The sequence below is a fragment of the Ornithorhynchus anatinus genome, chromosome 2, assembly GCF_004115215.2.
Source record: "Ornithorhynchus anatinus isolate Pmale09 chromosome 2, mOrnAna1.pri.v4, whole genome shotgun sequence".
NCBI classification, from domain to species: Eukaryota; Metazoa; Chordata; class Mammalia; order Monotremata; family Ornithorhynchidae; genus Ornithorhynchus; species Ornithorhynchus anatinus.
The window spans coordinates 30,467,762-30,486,459 of record NC_041729.1 but is presented as its reverse complement, the minus strand read 5'-3'; the positions used below and the strand labels follow the sequence as shown (position 1 = coordinate 30,486,459).

The 18,698-nt window shown below is 41.4% G+C and overlaps 1 protein-coding gene across 1 annotated transcript in view; it reads left to right on the top strand.

The window, feature by feature from the left end:
- USP31 (ubiquitin specific peptidase 31) overlaps positions 1–18,698 on the top strand; it is a 70,516-nt gene that overhangs the window by 41,759 nt on the left and 10,059 nt on the right. The window contains exons 5-12 of the mRNA XM_029058238.1: positions 1,518–1,653; positions 3,624–3,768; positions 5,091–5,271; positions 7,688–7,799; positions 9,967–10,061; positions 12,522–12,599; positions 15,912–16,041; positions 18,043–18,162. Of these exons, the coding sequence (XP_028914071.1) occupies positions 1,518–1,653; positions 3,624–3,768; positions 5,091–5,271; positions 7,688–7,799; positions 9,967–10,061; positions 12,522–12,599; positions 15,912–16,041; positions 18,043–18,162 (997 nt within the window). The remainder of the gene's footprint in view (positions 1–1,517; positions 1,654–3,623; positions 3,769–5,090; positions 5,272–7,687; positions 7,800–9,966; positions 10,062–12,521; positions 12,600–15,911; positions 16,042–18,042; positions 18,163–18,698) is intronic.

Below are 18,698 nucleotides of genomic sequence, written 5' to 3'. Positions count from 1 at the left end.
GGGGGATTCAAAGTAATCAGGTTGTCCCATGCGGGGCTCACAGTCTTAATCCCCATTTTACAGATGAGGTAACTGAGGCACAGAGAAGGTAAGTGACTTGCCCAAAGTTACACAGCTGACAAGTCGCAGAGCCGGGATTAGAATCTATGACCTCTGACTCCCAAGCCCATCCTCTTTCCATTGAGCCACGCTGCTTCTCTGTAGAGAATCCTTTGATTTTGACTGATCGAGAGTCAGACAGACCCATGTACCTTGCATCTAACCAAGTGCTTAGGACAGTGCCTGGCATATAGTAAGTGCTTAACAAATACCATTATTATGGCTTAGTGGGTAGACTATGGGCCTGGGAGACAGAAGTACCTGGATTCTAATCCCAGTTCCGCCACTTGTCTGTTGTGTGACCTTGGGTAAGTCACATTGTGTGTCTGAGTCTCAGCTGCCTCACCTGTAAAATGGGGATTGACTGTGAGCCCTATGTGGGATGTAAACTGTGTTTAACTTGATTAGCTTGTATCTACCACAGCACTTAGAACAGTGCTTGACACATAGTAAGCGCTTAACAAATGCCATTACTATTATTGTTATTAGGAAATGTGGGATGGGCAGATTGGTGGCTTTGTTTAGTAATAGAATTGAGGTTCTCCCTTCTTCATAACCTCCAGCTGAACGTGACAGGGGAAAATGATACTGTTGGTAACATCGTCCTAACTAATAGTACCAAGTGTCTCCCCTACCTTCTTTGATGACCTGGGACTCCAGGGACTCAATTTTTAGTTGAGCTGCAATAAGAAGCATCGAGATTGCTAGCAAAAATAGAACATTCAAATATAATAATAATAATGTTGTTATTTGTTAAGTGCTTACTATATTCCAAGCACTGTTCTAAGTGATGGGGTAGATACAAGGTAATCAGGTTGTCCCAGGTGGGGCTTACAGTCTTAATCCCCATTTTACAGATGAGGGAACTGAGGCACAGAGAAGTGAAGTGACAGGCCCAAAGTCACACAGCTGATAAGTGGTGGAGCTGGGATTAGAACCCACAACCTCTGACTCCCAAGCCCATGCTCTTTCCACTAAGCCATGCTGCATAGCACATAGTTGTTTTGAAAGTCACATGTCCACTTTGAGCGTTTTCTTCAGTTATTTATGACAACTTGGTGAGGTAGGACAGCTGGTCTTATAGAATTGGAGTGCAAGGTCCAGAGACTAAGGTCAGAAGATGAGACTGTGGTGAAACTACAAGGACTTCTGATTCTTAGACTATTTATTATCCCGACTTTTAACCCGTTTTATCTCTCTAGAAAATGCAATACTTGTTTTCCCTATGGGCCTTTGGAGAATTGTCCCAGAAAACTTCTTTGGGCCTTGAGGAAGATTTTTCCATTTAGTCCGAGAGATAAGGAGTGGTGTCCAAAAGTGAGATTCAGCCCCTCATTCAACTCAGGACAGACTTGCTTTTTTGTAGTTGAACTGTGATCAAATTGGTCCAAATGATTGTCTCCACCTTGATCTGCTAGGCCTCTGTACGTTACTGTGGTCTATCAAGGGAAATGTTCTCACTGCATGAGGATCGGTGTGGCGGTACCTCTGACCGGGACAGTGGCCAGGCTGCGAGAGGCAGTGTCCAAGGAAACCAAGATCCCCACTGACCAGGTAATAAGTCCTTCTCAAAGACTGGTTGTCTGTCATAGAAGCATCATCAAGCTCTGCTGGAATTTTAAGGCATTTCTAGACTTAATACACCCAAACAGACGATTTGCATCCAGTAGTTGGAAAAATAGTCGAAGATCTCAAATTAGAAAACATTGTGAGTCCAAGTTTACAAGCTTGAAGTTTAGATTGTCTGGTTTTTGCTCTTTTTAATGAGGAATGCAGTATCATGCTTTCTACTCAATTAACAAATATTTGAATAAGTACCCTTCCCTGAGAAGCCCAAAGTGCTTTTCATTCTTGTAATTTACTTGTAAAGGGAACAAGCAGGGAGAATGTTTGGGTTTGAAGGTAAGATTAAAAACTAAGGAACAGAAGTTTTTTTTATGGAATTAAGCACTTACTATGGGCCAGGCACTGTACTAAGTGCAGGAGTAGTTACAAGGTAATCAGGTTGAGCACAGTCCCTGTCCCACAGAGGGCTTGCAATCTTACAAGATGCAGATGAAGTAACTGAGGCACAGAGAAGCGAAGTGACTTGCCCTAATTCACACAGCAGGTTTGGAGTAGAACCAGGATAAGAACCCAGGTCTTTTGACTCCCAGGCCTGTGTCTTTTCCAATAGGCCATGCTGCTTCTCTAAATGTTCTCCGAAGGCAAATATCTCTGATTGCTTTGGGCCCGTAACAAATCAACTTCGGAAGCAGTGATAGAACTCAGACCTTGTGACCCATGGTTCAACATCCGTTGTTAGTCCAGGGCTCCTCAACCTACAGTATTTAGACAGATTCATAAATTCACTTTGGTAAATCTTTGGGTATTTAAGAATGGAAATCATTTTAGCCTGTTATTGACTTGTTTTAAACATCGACTGAAGTAATTGTCTTTTGGAACACATCTATTTTGGGGACTGTTCTTCTAAGAAAATGCAATACAACAGTTGAGTATCTTCTCCCAAGACAATTTCTGGAAGTTACTCTGTTTAGTGGGAAAAGAAGTTCATAATAAAGGTTCCTTGTATTTAACTGTTTTCTTTTCAGTTTGAGGAATGACGGGGATTTCTTAAAGCCACTTTTCAATCAAACTCACAACCATAATGTGGCTCTAAACTAGCAAGATCCTTCCCCTCGGAGAAGCCGAAAGTGATAACAGTCACTCCGTAGTATTTTTTGAATGCTTACTCTGTGCAGGGCACAGCACTAAGCTCTTGGGAGAGTACAATAGACTTAGGTGACATGATTCCTGTCCTCAAGGGGCTTCAAATTTAGCAGGATTGTGATTGTACCCTCAGTATTCTTTGTAGAGGTTCTGTTGGGGTGTTTTTGACTGGTACTCTGTGTAATGCAAAAATGTTTTCAGCCATTAAATCAAACCTCTGTACTGCCTCCTATTTAAGACAAGAGATAAAATACAACTGGAGTGCAAATTCAGGCCCTCCTCTCGATCCTCAACATGGTGAGCGGGGTTCGTGAACGATGACTCCCATATTTAGTATATTTGCTCTTAGAATCACTTGTTGACCATTGAAATCAAATGGGGAGCAATATGCCATGAATAATCCTGAAAAATTACCTGGTCCATTTGACAAACTTGTCCCTGTGTCTTTTCTCTATCCTTTCCATCTCACACCTGTCCTGTTTTGACAGGAATTTGTTTTGACATGCTAATTCTCAGCATGTCAAAAAAAAACTAGCTTATTTAGATCCGGCAAAAGATCATAAACATCCTGAAATCAAGGTTTGTTTTGGCAGCAGTTTCTCTGAAGCTGAAAATATGTAGGAATGTTTCCCTTCAAAGATGCTTCTGCAAAGATGCTTGGTGTTCTCAGGACCTAAGAAATTCCAAGGCCCATCTGTGCTCCCATTTATGCTTTCTGGAGAAGTTCTGGGGATCAGTTTCCTATTAGAATTTTGAGACAAGAACCAAAGGACATTCCAGTTATCCAGCTGTGATTCCATTTCTCCTGTTTTTAGATTGTGTTAACAGAGATGTACTACGATGGGTTCCATCGTTCCTTTTGTGACACAGATGATCTGGAGGTGGTACAAGAAAGTGACAGCATTTTTGCCTTTGAGACTCCTGAGATATATAGACCTGAAGGAATACTCAGTCAAAGAGGTAAACGAATGGAACTTACCTAGTATAATAAGATCTTCCTACCCTTCCACCTTTAATGTATAAGATTATGGGATCGATTCAAAATCAGACATAGATTTTTCTCCAGTGCACTCAACTTTCTGGGATAGTGGCATGTGCTTTCTTGACTACCCTTCTCTCTCATCCCTAATCCATCCTGCAGCCCTCCATTTTGGGTCACCCTATTTTTTGTGGATCAGGACTTGGACTGTATCTCCACTTGAGAACCCCAAGATGGAGCAGCCACTTAGTTTGCAAAATCTTTAAACTAGGTTCTCGGGTGACCCTTTGGTGAAAATAACCTGCTACTTACTCGTTGATTAGGCTTCAGATCCTAAAAGCATTGTTTGGGAATGATTTTTTTAAAAAAAGAGAAACACACATAGCTCTGTATTACTATGAAATAGGACACTTAGGTGTATCAGAGTTTCTATTCATTCCTGTAATGTTTAACAGCAATAATGCTTAATTTTTATGGCAGAGTCTGAGCAAACTGATGATGCTCATGTATGGGTTTCAGGACTATTTGGTCAACTCCTTGCTAACCAAACTGATTTTTCAACCATCCAGGTATGAGCTGGTGAAGCTTCAATGTCCACATAGTCCCCCTTACTGGACAAGTTGACTAAGATAAGAAAAGGAAGAGGTTAGAAAATGGCAGCTTCTCTGCCCTTTTAGGGATCAATATCTTCTTGTAAACACGAACAGGATTATCAGTTTTGCCTCTTCCCATATATCCTTTTCACTCTCTGCAATGCCAAGGTTGCTTGCTTGCTTTCTTCGGTCTGCAGTTGGTCTTGGGTAACCTGGACCATCCCAGGGCACCTATTGTTTGCTTTCTGGCTGTGGTCTTGGTGCTGTTAAGGAGGGAGAGGAACTGCATTTGTTATGGTTCTTTTCTCCAGTTGCTTGCCCTAATCTGTTTTAGGGAGGAAGGGGAACAGTGCTCAGCCTTGGGTAAATTTGGTTGTTTGTGGTGATAGACCACTGGGAAGTTGACAGGCAAATAGAACCAAAACAAATGGAAATGCTAGTTTTTAGGCTTCTGAGAGAATGACAAAAATTGAAAATCCAAATACGACTGTACTTCAAGATAGGGAAAATTTCTACTAAGGTAAATCTCAATCTGATAATTTTGCTGATTACTTCTAGTCCAGTGTAAAGTACCTGTAGTTGAAAAGACAGAATTGGTTTTCTAAAGTTAAAGATAGTCTCTGATTCTACTGTTAGATCAAATTCTTAAATTAAGAAGGTTGAAGAAAAATAGTTACTGGAAATAATTGCCTATTCTTATTCCTCTTCAGGAATGCATTTAAGCAATAATCTGAACAATTTGAAATATGCTACTGATCACCATAGAATACCTTCACAAATACAAACGACAACAAGGCAAGGAAAGTTGGAATTGTCCTCAACAAGAGCAACAACTGACAAGATCGTTCTGCTGGTGTGTAACCGAGCATGTACTGGGCAGAAGGGCAAGAGGTAAATAGTGATCTCTCCTATGCTGGGTAATTCCAATTTATTGTTTTAAGATCCTCATACTTAAGAGATGCAGATGTAAATCTCCACTTTGTATCTCCAAATATAATTTTGGAATTTGTTTTGGCCCTACTAGGTGCCAAGCACTGTACTAAGTGCTGGAGCAAATACAGTATAATCTATCACATTTATTGAGCGTTTATTGTGTGTGGAGCACTATCCTAACCGCTTGGGAGAGTACCGTGCAACAGATTTGGTAGACCTGTTCGCTGCCCACAAGGAGCTTAGAGTCTAGAGGGGGAGATACAATAAAATAAAGTGCTATGAGGGTGGGGTGAATAAAAGCGTACAGATCCAAGTGCAAGGGTGATAAAAAAGAGAACGATAATAAAGGGAAATGAGGGCTTAGATGGGGAAGACCTCTTGGAGGAGGTATAATTTTAATAAGGCTTTGAGGGTGGGGAGAGTCATCATCGGTTGGATATGAAGGGGGAGGGAGGGAGTTCCAGGCCAGAGCAGGATGTGGGTGAGGGGTCGGCGAAGAGATTAAGAAAGATGAGATTGAGGTACATTGAGTAGGTTAGTGTAAGAAGAACAAAGTGTGTGGGCCGTGTTGTAGTAAATCATTGAGGTAAGAGAGGGAGCAAAGTGATCGAGTGCTTTAAAGCCAGTAGTAAAGGGTTTCTGTTTAATGTGAAGGTGTATGGGCAACCACTGGGGGTTCTTGAGTGGGGACACGTGGACCAAATGGTTTTTAGGAAAATGATTTGGGCATCAGAGTGAAGTATGTTCTGAAGGGGGGACAGGAGACAGGGAGGTCAGCAGGGAGGCTGATTCTGAAGTCAAGTCGGGATAGGCTTGATCAGATTGGACACAATCCCGGTCCCAAAAAAGGCTTACAGTATGAGGAAGAGAGAACAGGCATTTAATCATCATTTTATAGTTGTGGAAACTGAGACCCCGAGAAGTTAATAATAATAGTAATAATAATTACAATCGTACTTGTTAAGCGCTTAAATATGTGCCAGGCATTGTACTAAGTGCTGGGGTAGATAGAAGCAGATTGGGTTGGACAGTCCTTATCCCACGTGGGGCTCACAGTCTCAATCTCCATTTTAAAGATGAAGGAACTGAGGCCCAGAGAAGTGAAGCTACTTTCCCAAGGTCACACAGCAGACAAATGGAGTCGGGAAGTGACTTGTTCCAGTAGATGTCGTGGAGCCAAGGTTAGAACTCTGGCCTCCTGACTCCCAGTCCTATGACCTTTTTACTAGGCCATGCTGTTCCACATATGTCCAACTTAGGACAATTATAAGGGTGTAAAGAAAAGCTCTTTGATTTTTCCAGTTATTGAAAAACAGCATATTCAGCATTTAGAACATTTAGTTTCACAGCAGCTGTGCCGGACCATTCATGCAGCTTTAGAGTGCTTATCAAGCAGCCTGGGCAATTTTGAGGACCTACCTGTAGGTTTCCTAAAGGGATACGTTGTATAGAGTTTGAATCAATTGTTTGTGAAAAAGATGTTTTAAATTTTTGGCATTTTTTAATGATTGGGCATTCAGACTATATGATTTTGAAACGTTAAGTGATTGTTCAAGTAGTTCACTTTTTTAGATGAAATTTAGAGACTAGATTAAATTAATTTTTAAGAACCTGGAATTTCTTTACCTTACTATGCTGAGGTAATGGGCGATCCAGTAATTTCCATGGAAAAATCATTATTCTTATTGCATTTTTGTCTCTGGTTTACTTTTGTGGAAAGGCTGGCTTAGCGGACCTTCAAGGGAGCGATTTTGTCTCCTCGACTGTGTAATATTCAAATAGAAACCCAACCTTTTCCTGTCAGTTTCATCTACAAGCGTTAATCAGTCAGTAGCATTCATTGAGCAGAAGCAGCATAGCTTAGTGGAAAGAGCATGGGCTTGGGAGTCAGAGGACATGGGATCTAATTCCAGCTCTGCCACTTTTCTGCTGTGTGACCTTGGGCAAGTCACTTAACTTCTGTGTGCCTCAGTTATCTCATTTGTAAGATGAAAGTTAAGTCTGTGAGCCCCACATGGGACAACCTGATTATCTTGTATCTATCCCAGTGCTTAGAACAATGCTTGGTACATAGTAAGTGCTTAACAAATACCATAGTTATTATTATTACAGTGCACTGTACTTAGCATTTGGGGCAGTGCAATGAGAGAAACAGTGTGGCCTAATAGAAAAAGCATGGCCTGGGAGTGAGAGGATCTGATTTCTGATCCTGACCTTGGAGAGTGCATTCCAAGTTACAAATAATTCTTAGTGCTGTGCATGAACTATTCTATCCTGATTTTAGAGAGAAAATTGCAGAGGCCAGTAAACTAAGCAATCACAGGGCTAAAATTAGCAGTAATTCTCAAAGTTCATAAAATGCTTATGTTCTTAGGTTTGGACAACCCTTTGTGCTGCATCTAGAGAAGACGATAGCCTGGGATCTTCTTCAGAAGGAGATATTAGAGAAGATGCAGTATTTCTTGAGGCCGACAGTTTGCATTCAGGTGAGTAATATTCTATCTGATACTCCCAAGTTCCATACCTCTGTGAAGTGGTGAAGACACTGAATTTTTGGAAGGGAGGCTGAAATTAGGAGCACCTTCCCCTCAGAGGATAAAAGCCAATCTTGTTGAGATGCAGTGACAGATGACTTAAGTAAGCTAAATCTTCCTGGAGATTGAAATCCAGAGGCCTTGCTAAATTGCACCTAGAGGCAGAAATGGCCCAAGTCAGTACAGGACCATGCGACATTGGCAGTATTTTTAAGGTTAGGCACCCAGTGTCCATAACCATTTACAACCTGGGTAGAGATTTTAGCCCCAGGAGTGTGCTGACCCTCTGCAACTCTTAGATTTGGAATCCCCAGAAAGAATGGGAAGCAAATTTCACTCAGTTCTCCTGTAAGGCAGGGGGTTCTATTCCTGCTGAATTTGATAGTTATGCTATGTATGGTATTGCACACCTTGCCTGGTATGCATGTGTGTGGGCAACCGATTATCTCTACTTCACAGTTCATCTTCACAATATCAATCAATCAGTAGTATTTACTGAGCGCTTATTTTGTGCAGAGCACTGTACTAAGCACTTGGGAGAGCGTGACCTCCTGAATAGAACATGGGCCTGGGAGTCAGAAGGACCAGGGTTTTAATTCCGGCTCCTCCACTTGTTTGCTCTCTGACCTTGGGCAAGTCACTTCACTTCTCTGGGCCTTAGTTACCTCATCTTTAAAATGGGGATTACGACTGTGAGCCCCACGTGGGACAGGGACTGTGTCCAACCTGGTTCATTTGTATCTATCCCAGTGCTTAGAACAGTAGTCGACATTTAGTAAGCGCTTAACAAATGCCATCATTATCATCGTCATCAGTACAACAGAATTAGCAGACGCTTTCATAGCACATAACGAACTTAGTCAGAAGAACATTCCTTTAGCCATAGTTGAATTCTGTCCAATAAAGCATAGTGAAAATACACTGTTGGGGGAAGAACTACATGTACAAAAATATTGACCACCCCCGGGCCCGAGGCCGGGTCTTTTTCCCACCTGTGTAGTCTTCCTTGGCACTTATTACAATGCTCTGCATGCGGTAACTGCTTAATAAATATTATCACTATTAAAATTGGGAAATTACTACAATATTTAATTGGGGTCCATGAAAATCTAAGCATTCAAACTGATCACAGAACAGAAATAAAGTTTCTCTAGCTTAACCCATAATTTTTTAAGTAAAATCGTACCAACTAAGCATCGTAAGATCACGGTTGCCAAACTTGACTCCCAAGTGATTTATTCACATTTATACCAAAATGAAAAAGTGAATTTCTGAGATGAGCACCCTTGCAATATGCCTGTGATTCCTGACATTGAGTTTAATTTATTCCTCAGTCATAAATTACAGACTTTGGGAGGAGAGTTAATTCTTTTAGAACACTAGGAGATTGTTTAATGTTGAGGAGGATGCAGTATGAAAGCATTAATATTCCTCCCAAAATGCTTGATTTACTTACAGGAAGTTACTTGAGCTCATTAAGAGCTAAGAAAAATCACAGTGTGCTTATAATATGTGGCTTTATGCTAACTCTCTAGGATGAAGCATCTACAATGAATCAATCAGTGGCATTTATTGATCATTTACTTAGAGTGTATTAAGCTTTTGGGAAAGTACCACAGAAGCAATGCATATGTTCCCTGCCCACAAGGAGTTTACGAGTTTACCTCTTAAATGGGTCGGGTTAATTCCTCCATTGTCCTCAGCACTGGCCAACTCTTTTCCAGAGCGCCTAGTTCTGAGCCCGACTAAAGGGATGTATAGAATTATAGGGGATTGAAGGATCTTAAGGAGGTTATCAATCAGTGGTATTTACTTAGCACTTACTGTGTGTCGAGCACTGTATTAGGTAAGCACTTGGGCGATAATTATACAACGGAGTTGGTAGACAAGTTCTCTGCCTGCAAGGAAGGTAGTTCATGAAATGGAAAATAAATCGTAAGAGGAAAGATAGGAGGATCTGGAATTGTTCCAACTTGGACAGCAAACCTGCCTAAGAGACTGGAAATATATGGATTTCAATTGTTTGAAAATTTTAGTCATAGTAGCAAATGTGAGCATTCCACAAGTAACTCCTGGAAATGTTCAGCATTTTGGACTAACTGTTTTATGTTCAAATTAGGTTTGTCCATTCAGTTTGCGAGTGGTCAGTGTGGTGGGAATAACATACCTGCTACCGCAGGAGGAGCAGCCCCTCTGCCATCCAGCTGTAGAAAGGTAAAAATGTGTTTTCCCTCATTTTTGACGAAGTGTCTTGTCTTCTCTGAGGCATAACTGGGGAAGAGCCTTGCAGGTTCACAGTGGCAGTCACAGTTGGGGTGCAGTCAGTCATATTTATTGAGCGCTTCTGTGTGCAGAGCATTGTACTAAGCGCTTGGGAGAGTACAGTATAACGGACACATTCCCTGCCCACAATGAGCTTACTGGATTCTACGCTGTGCCACTTTTTCAGGCACCCTCACGGCCCTCCTGCCATGTGAATGGAGGATCGCAGCAAGGGAGCCTGGGAGAGCGGCACAGAGCACAGAAACGGCGACCCAGGCATGTGTCTTTTGATGAGGCAAAACGGGGGTTAGGATCGATACTGTAGGGGTGTCCTGGCGTGCCACCCTCTGGTACTTATGCCAGGATGATGCCGTCACCAGGATTACAGTCAAGTCTTTGTTGTAAACCTCACAGGCAAATCCCACTCCCATCCAAAGACCAAGGACTAGTGTGAATTTCATAACCGAGATCCCTCTTCGGGATGCCGTTTCTGTGATCTTTCCGAATAGCCAAGTAAGTAGCGATGTTAGGAAAGCAGACAACGTTGCTGTTCTGAAGGGAAGCTTCACACGAAATACTGGATCAGATTCTGATTTTAAAAATCTCTTTAGACTCCAGATATTCCACAAAGCACTTCCTGGATGGTTCCTAGGATGAGAATGTGGGTAATTTGGCATTTTGTAGTAGTGCTATATTGATAAATGTTTTCATTACTAATTATTAATATCCCGCCTCCATGTGATGACTGAAATGATCATACTCATTTTATAAGTATTGGCTGTGGGTCAACGCTACACAAAGTGCCCTTCTCTGTTAGCTAAAGGAAGAAATAGCTTAACTGGGGACAAAAGAGTCCTTCCCTGGACAATCTTCTAGATGTCTTCACAGATGAAATGATTAGTTTAATCTTCATGCGTTTTTTGTGCTAGAATGGAGTGACTACCTAAACACTCGAACTCTAAAAATATTTGTTAGAAATAATTTATGGTGACCTCACTGCCACCCAGTAAATCAGAATTGAGACATTGTCTCCAACTTATTTTTGATGTCTTATTGTTACTAACAGGTATTAAACAGTACTTCAAGCAAAGCAAGGTACTAAATGCTGGGGCATATACAATACATAAGCTAGCACCTAGCCTCCCACAGGGGGCTCCGAGTCTGAGAGAGGTGGGACAGGCACATAGAACAATAAGAATATATTACAAATGACAAACTGAAGCAAGGTGCAACAGTCAAAAATAATAAGCAATGAAGTTTGCAAATAAAACTAGTGTTTGCAGGGGGCAATGTACAGGTACTCCCCCAGTCCTTTTTACAAACTGTCATAATCTCCCAAATTCCTAAAGCTTGGTAAGGCAAGCTTGGCTCTTGTAGGTTCAGGTAGGGGATGACAAAGGCAAATCTGGTCATTTAGTGGCCACCTGCCCCTGCCTAGAGCCCATATTGGCACAGAGATCATGGCTGCATCCTACTTTTTGCCTGCTCTTCAATTCCACTGGGCCTGGACTTTGGCTTTTGTAGTGTTGGGTGTGGGGAGGGAGGCAGCCCTAGCTGTTTGGTTTTCGCGATAGTGCCAAGAATAGGTTGAAAAAAATCCTCCTTTTTAAATTTTTTGTTACCCAAGCAAGGATGAGTAAGTAGTTCTACATGTATTTTTTCTTTGTTAGGTAAATTAGGTCCAAGAAGTCCCATAATGGAGACCATTTCAGTAAAGTTCTGGGTTATGTCAGGAATGTGCTGGAAGAAACATAAAGCAGAGCTTTTGCAGTTATAGAAAGTTGTGGTACATCGGCCCCTGGGCTACTGCTTTCAGTTGCCATGTTTTAGATTGGGTTAGCCCAGCTAGAGAATGTACTCATAGGGGTAACCAAGAAGACTGAGTGTTGAAGAATCTTGCATATGAAGCCAGAGTGATTTAAGTCACTTGAAGGAGTGGAGTTCTTATTGATTGAACTTCAACAAATTCCTTTGCAACCACCTTTGAATCGTGAAGGCTGTAAATTCAGATCACAAAAGGAAATATTTCCTTCACTCAGAAATCATCAACAAATAGAATTAACTACCACAGGAAGATCTAAAAGCCAAAAAGCATCAATAGGTCAGTATGAGTTTGGTGAAATTCTTGGCCAAGCAGTGTATCTTGGATTCCTGGAGGGAAGGTTAGGATTGTTGAGGGGAAAATTTAGGAATGATACATGATGCATCTCTAACAATTGGTTTGGCTATCAAAGAAAGCAGCTCTCACACTATCCTTCCAACCATCTAGTTGCCTCTGTCAGAGAAAGAATACTGAGCAGGATGGACCATTGGTATAATCTAATAATGATATTTATTATGTTCTTTTGGATGGTAGATTTAATGTAAATCTCTAAGGCAATCATGCAGTGTTTGTTTTTTCATATATTGTAGGGCATTGAGGTCGTGTGGACATGGTGGCTCAGCTCATGTGAAATTGATAGTAGAATGGGACAGAGAGACAAAAGATTAGTGAGTATAATTTAATTAGTCACTGTGGTTTTATAATTGTCTTCCATCTTGTTATAATTGTCTTCCCAACTAGGTCTTGGCCCTTCATATCTGACAGGAAATGGGGGAATCGGCTTCCTTCCTTAGCCCTCAGAATCCTGCTTCTTGATGGTTGATTGCAAATTCTTCGTACTATCCTTTTTCTTAAATCAAGGAATACTGTATGGATATCCATATTTAATTGGGGCCGTTGGTGTTCACAGGCCTTGGGAAGCAGTATGGATTAGTGGATAGAGCACAGGCCTGGGAGTCAGAAGGACCTGGACTCTAATCCTGGCTCTGCCACTTTTCTGCTGTGTGACTTTGGGCAAATCACTTCAATTCTCTATGCCTCAGTTTACATTATGTGTAAAATGGGGATTGAGAGTGTGAGCCCCACGTGAGACAGGAACTGTATCCAACCTGCCCCAGCATGCTTAGAACAGTGCATGGCACATAGTAAGTGCTTAACAAGTACCATATTTATTATTAGTATAGCAAAAGCACCTAATCACTACCTGTAAACCTGGACTCTGGCAGCTCTATACCAAATGGTGATATGGCAGGCTTTGTCAGAATTAAAAGCACTTCGATCCTGTCCTCATGAGCATAGGAGAAATACAGAACTATGAGTCTAGTTCAGCATTATGCAAGTTGCTCTTGTTGCAACAAGGAATGCTGGAAGCTACTGTTAAAGTACAATTCTTATCTTCTGAGAGACTTTCAGCTCAACAGGTCGTGAACATCATTGAAAGTTCTTGATTTGCTCTTCAGTAGCTTCTAATTGCTCATGACTGTTCTCTGGAAATCAGTCTATCAGTGGCATTTATCAATCAGTCATTTATTGAGTGCCGACTCTGTGGAGCACTATACCGAGCTCTTGGGAGAGTACAACACAGTAATATAACAGACACTTGGAGCACTTAACTGCGTACAGAGCACTGTATTAAGCACTTCTGAGAGTAAAACACAACAATATAACAGACAACTGGAGCACTTACTGGGTGCAGAGCACTGTAGTAAGCACTTGGGAGAGTAAAATACAATAAAGTTAGTAGAGACATTCCCTGCCACAAGATGTTTATAATCTTTGGGAGGAGCATACACCAAATAAAATTGGCAGATGATTATGTTAAAATCAGAGAAGTCCTTTGGACGGACAGTCTGAAGACAACAGTAGAAGCAGCGTGGCTCAGTGGAAAGAGCACGGGCTTTGGAGTCAGGGCTCATGAGTTCGAATCCCAGCTCTGCCACTTGTCGGCTGTGTGACTGTGGGCAAGTCACTTAACTTCTCTGTGCCTCAGTTCCCTCATCTGTAAAATGGGGATTAAGACTGTGAGCCCCACGTGGGACAACCTGATTCCCCTATGTCTACCCCAGCGCTTAGAACAGTGCTCGGCACATAGTAAGCGCTTAACAAATACCAACATTATTATTATTATTATTACAACCACAGAAGCTAGAAAATCTTATCCCCAGAGGTGTAAGAAATGAATATTTTTTATTATGCTATTTGTTAAGTGCTTACTGCATGCCAGGCACTGTACTAAGTCCTGGGATACATACAATATAATTAGGTTGGATACAGTCCATCTCCCACATAGGTTTACAGTCTTAATCCCCATTTTACAGATGAGATAACTGAGGCACAGACAAGTGCTTCACTAGGCCACACTACCTCAGGACAGGTAATGTTTTTCCTGAATGTGTTCCATAGGTAGCCCACTGCGCTGATGCAAAGACTTGAAGGTAGAAAACTGTCTTAAAAAATTGACTCTTCTTTGAGATAATGGCAAACGGACCCTCTACAAGATTTATAGAGCCATCATAATGCCCAAACCTATATGACTGGGGGACTTAAACCGTCCACAAATGCCACTTCTAACTTGAAGAGCCATTTCAGCACTGTCATGAACCCGCAGTACTGAACAGTAAGCAGAAAGAAGCGATCACCTTAGTCAGGTCCTATAATTCAGTCAGTCCACGAGCACCAAAGCAAGTGTTTGTTGGTCCAGCCCAACGATGAATTGTGTGAGGAGAGTGAGTATCCTGCAGTCATCCAGTCAGGGCAGCCATCAACAGAATTGATCAAATAACTGCTTTAAAAGATGCTGGGAAGCAAGACCTTAAATATTGTGGCAGAGCTTTGGCCAGTTGGGAGAGAGGAAGAGAAGGTCGGCCAGCCCAGTGCAAAACAATTAGAAATGGGAATGACTTTCTCTTTTAGAACAGAGGCTTCAGGAAGATTGTTACACCAAGAGGGAGAACTGAAAACAGTGCCAGACACTGGTGGTAATGGCATTTATTGAGTGTCCACTGGATGCATGGGTGCAATGCACTGTACTAAGGTGCTTGGGAAAGTACAACAGACGCACGAGTTATGTTCCCTTACCACAAGGAGCTTACACTTTTTTATGGGGGGAGACAGACAAAATGTTTACAGATAGACACCTGGGATAACAAGTGCCCACCATATTGAATGCATTGTCTGCCATGCTATTGATTCTGTCAACCACACTTGCAAACACACCAATTAAAAAAAAATCTCACCTTCAGTACTATATTTGAACCTGAAAGGCAGCTTTTACATATAGTGTAAGTGTCATTTCTCTTATAATGCAGTAGTTTTATTCTCCAAGAATCTCGTGCTCTGGGAAAATCATATGCTAATAATCATTGGTTTTAATGGGATCAGAAGGGTTTGAAGGTATCATCATGAATGACATTTGTAGGTAATCAAATACATTTATGTTGACAAGTGAATATTTTACACCCTTGCTACTCATGGCTATTTAATTATATGAAATACTCTAAAGTTGCAAAAACACAAGATTCTGTGAGGTGTTACATTAAACCTGAGGTTGGGAAGCATTATGATAACTGTGCCATAAACAACACCCTGCCCAGAATCTTTTCTTCCTGCACCAAATCTGCTTACCTCAATATGTGGCCTCATATGCAGAATGGAGTTGTGTGTGGAAGGTGTATTCCCTAATGCTTCCATCTTGCTGAAATTAAATTGTGCAATGAAAACTTTTATTATAGCAGAACTGACTTTGGTGAGATTTTTTTTTTTCTGCTTATAGCACATATTGCTTCTGGTTGCCTCTCACTTTGTTCTTTTTGGTTACAACCTTATTAACAGAAATATAATCAACTCCCAGCTTCTAAAACTATGAAGTTGTGTTTTGAAAGCCGTTTCTTGAACTTGCTAGTTTTAAAGGTACCACTATTGCTATGACAATTTCATAGGGTACCTTTCTTTCTGCTGAACCTCTTGTTTCCTTGCCGCAGCCTATTTGTAAATACTGAAGATGAATATGTTCCAGATGCAGAAAGTGTCCGTCTGCAGAAGGAGCAGCATAATCAGCCTCAGACCTGCACTTTATCACAGTGTTTCCAACTTTACACCAAAGAGGAGCAGGTAAGTGTTGTGGAAACTGTTCTAATATCAAATCTATACTAGAGAATTGGGAGAAAGTTAAAATATTCAGTCAACTGGCTGGAGCTCTATCTATAAATTTACAGGGATTTTGCAAGTACACTCAACCTTGAAATTGAATTCTATAATAATAATAATATTGATAGTATTTGTTCAGCACTTACTACATACCAAACATTATCTTGTTTCTTGTATAATCTTGTATCTTGTATTATCTGGTATAATAGTAATAATAATGATGGTATTTGTTAAGCGCTTACTATGTGCCAAGCACTGTTCTAAGCACTAGGGTAGACACAAGGTAATCAGGTTGTCCCACATGGTGTTCACAGTCTAAATCCCTATTTTACAGATGAAGGAACTGAGGCACAGAGAAGCTGTGACTTGCCCAAGGTCACACAGTGGACAAGTGGCAGAGCTGGGGTTAGAACTCACGTCCTCTGACTCCCAAGCCTGTGCTCTTGCCTCTAGGCCATGCTATTTCTCTGCCCCAGCGCTTAGTATAGTGCATGGCATGTAGTAAGTGCTTAACAAATACCTGTTAGGAAAAAAAAGCACTACTTTAAGTGCTGGGGTAGATACAAGGACTGAGTAGGACTCCGTCCCTGTCCCACGTGGGATTCACTGGTGTAAGTAGTGGGGAGAACAACTGTTGAATCTCCATTTTACAGATGAGGAAACTGAGGCCCATAGAATTAAAGTGATTTACCCAGGGTCACACAGGAGGCAAGTGGCAGAGCTGGGATTAGAAACCCAGATCCCCTGACTCCCAGGCTTATACTCTTTCCACTAGGCCAAGCATTAAATGACTTGGATTTAGGCTTAGGGTGAGCGCTGTTTTCTCTTTGTTGTAGAATCATGTTTTCATTCTTGTAATGTGCCTACTACCTGTCTACAGAGAATAAAAAGGACACATTACCTGCTGGTTCCTCTATCGCTAGGCGTGCCATCTGTTGTCATTCCTCACTTTTGTCACCTTATGTAGAGTGGGTGGTGTCTGCTTGTCTAGCTGGGTCTTTATTTTCCTTTGTCCTCACAGCCATGTTTTGCACCTTTTATTCCACCCGACCCCCATGCCTCTGCCTTAGTCATATTTTGCAACTCCCATCTTGTTCCAACCCCTAATCTCCACCCTCCTGATATTGTTTATTCTCAGTTTTAAAATTTTGATTTGGCTAATATATATGCACACTCGAGTATGAGCTCATTAAAGGTCAATCAGTGATATTTATTGAGTGCTTAATGTGTGCAGAGCACTGTACTATGTGTTTGAATCCTAAATGATTGTGAATGTCACAGTTCTAAAACAGCATTTCCGGGCACAAAAAACAAGTGTGAACTGAGAGATCGTAAGATTTTTCTCTGTGGAGAGAAATTAGGAAAATCAGGTTAGGGTTGTAGGACTCTACTTTCTGAAAACAGCTCTTTTTCAAGTTTCAAAGTATTCAATTAATATAATATTTGACAGTATAAATAATGGGTGGGGGGATTAGAGCATAGATATTTACTGGTCTCTGCAAGAAACTTGTGCTCCATTGTGAGGGCGTAGTTCCCGAAAGAAGCTTTAAGGTTTCTGTAGAAGTTAAAATTGTATTTAGGCTGGGAAGTGGAGGGGAAAGGTTCTTTTTTCCTATAACAGCTAAGAAATGTGAAACAATCACACAATATTTTACCAAAATTAAATTGTTTGGTTTGAAAATTAAGGCTTTAAATAAGATTGGAAGGGGAATATTAGGAGGGAGAGAGGGGCAAAGTCCCAGTGCTCAAAAGAGGTACAGTGGCCCAGAGAGATGTGTAGTCCTGTCCGTCTCTCTTCCCCACCTCCCCCTAACCTTCCCAGCATTGGCTTCAAATCCATCGCAGCGGGTTTGATTATCAGGGCCATTCTGAGTTAGAAGACATTTCTGAATAAGAAGTAGACAAGCCGTTCTGTTCAAAATTGCCTAAAAACCACATGGTGTGGCTAACCAGAGTTGTTCTTAGCTTGCTCCAGATGATGCCTGGCGTTGTCCCCATTGTAAGAAGCTGCAGCAGGGGAGCATAACTTTGAGTCTATGGACTTTGCCTGATGTGCTTATCATACACCTAAAGAGATTTCGACAGGTAAGAACGGCCCCCAGGTGTGTAAAATCCCGTAGGGTCCAAAAGCTTTCAGTGTTCCACAGGTTACTTTTTAATACAGTAAAATGGTTTGGTGTTCATAAAAGATGCATACTGTATTCCAGGTATGCTTATTTGTTGGCTTATGTTTTGAGGAATGATCGTTTCTTAGAGCAAAATCCGAATATCCCAGTTATCTTCACAAATTACTTCGTGCATAGCAACTTGTAAGGCTTATTTGAGTATGATCTTAGGTAGCATTTCTATTTTCTGTTTCTATTTCTCTGACAAATAGTTACCCAGAATATGGCAATATGGAGAATGTTGTCTACAGGCAGCAACAAAATTTTGGGCAATCCTTCCCTTCCTAACACACCCCCACTTCCTCCCTCCCTTTTTCCCCCCAAAAAATCTTCCTGGGGTGTGGCTGTAGATTTCTGCTGGTAATAATTAAGCACAAGCTATGTGCTAAGTGCTTGTCCAGATACAGATTGGACACATTCCAAACTGTATCGGCCTCCTCGCAGACCTCTCTGCTT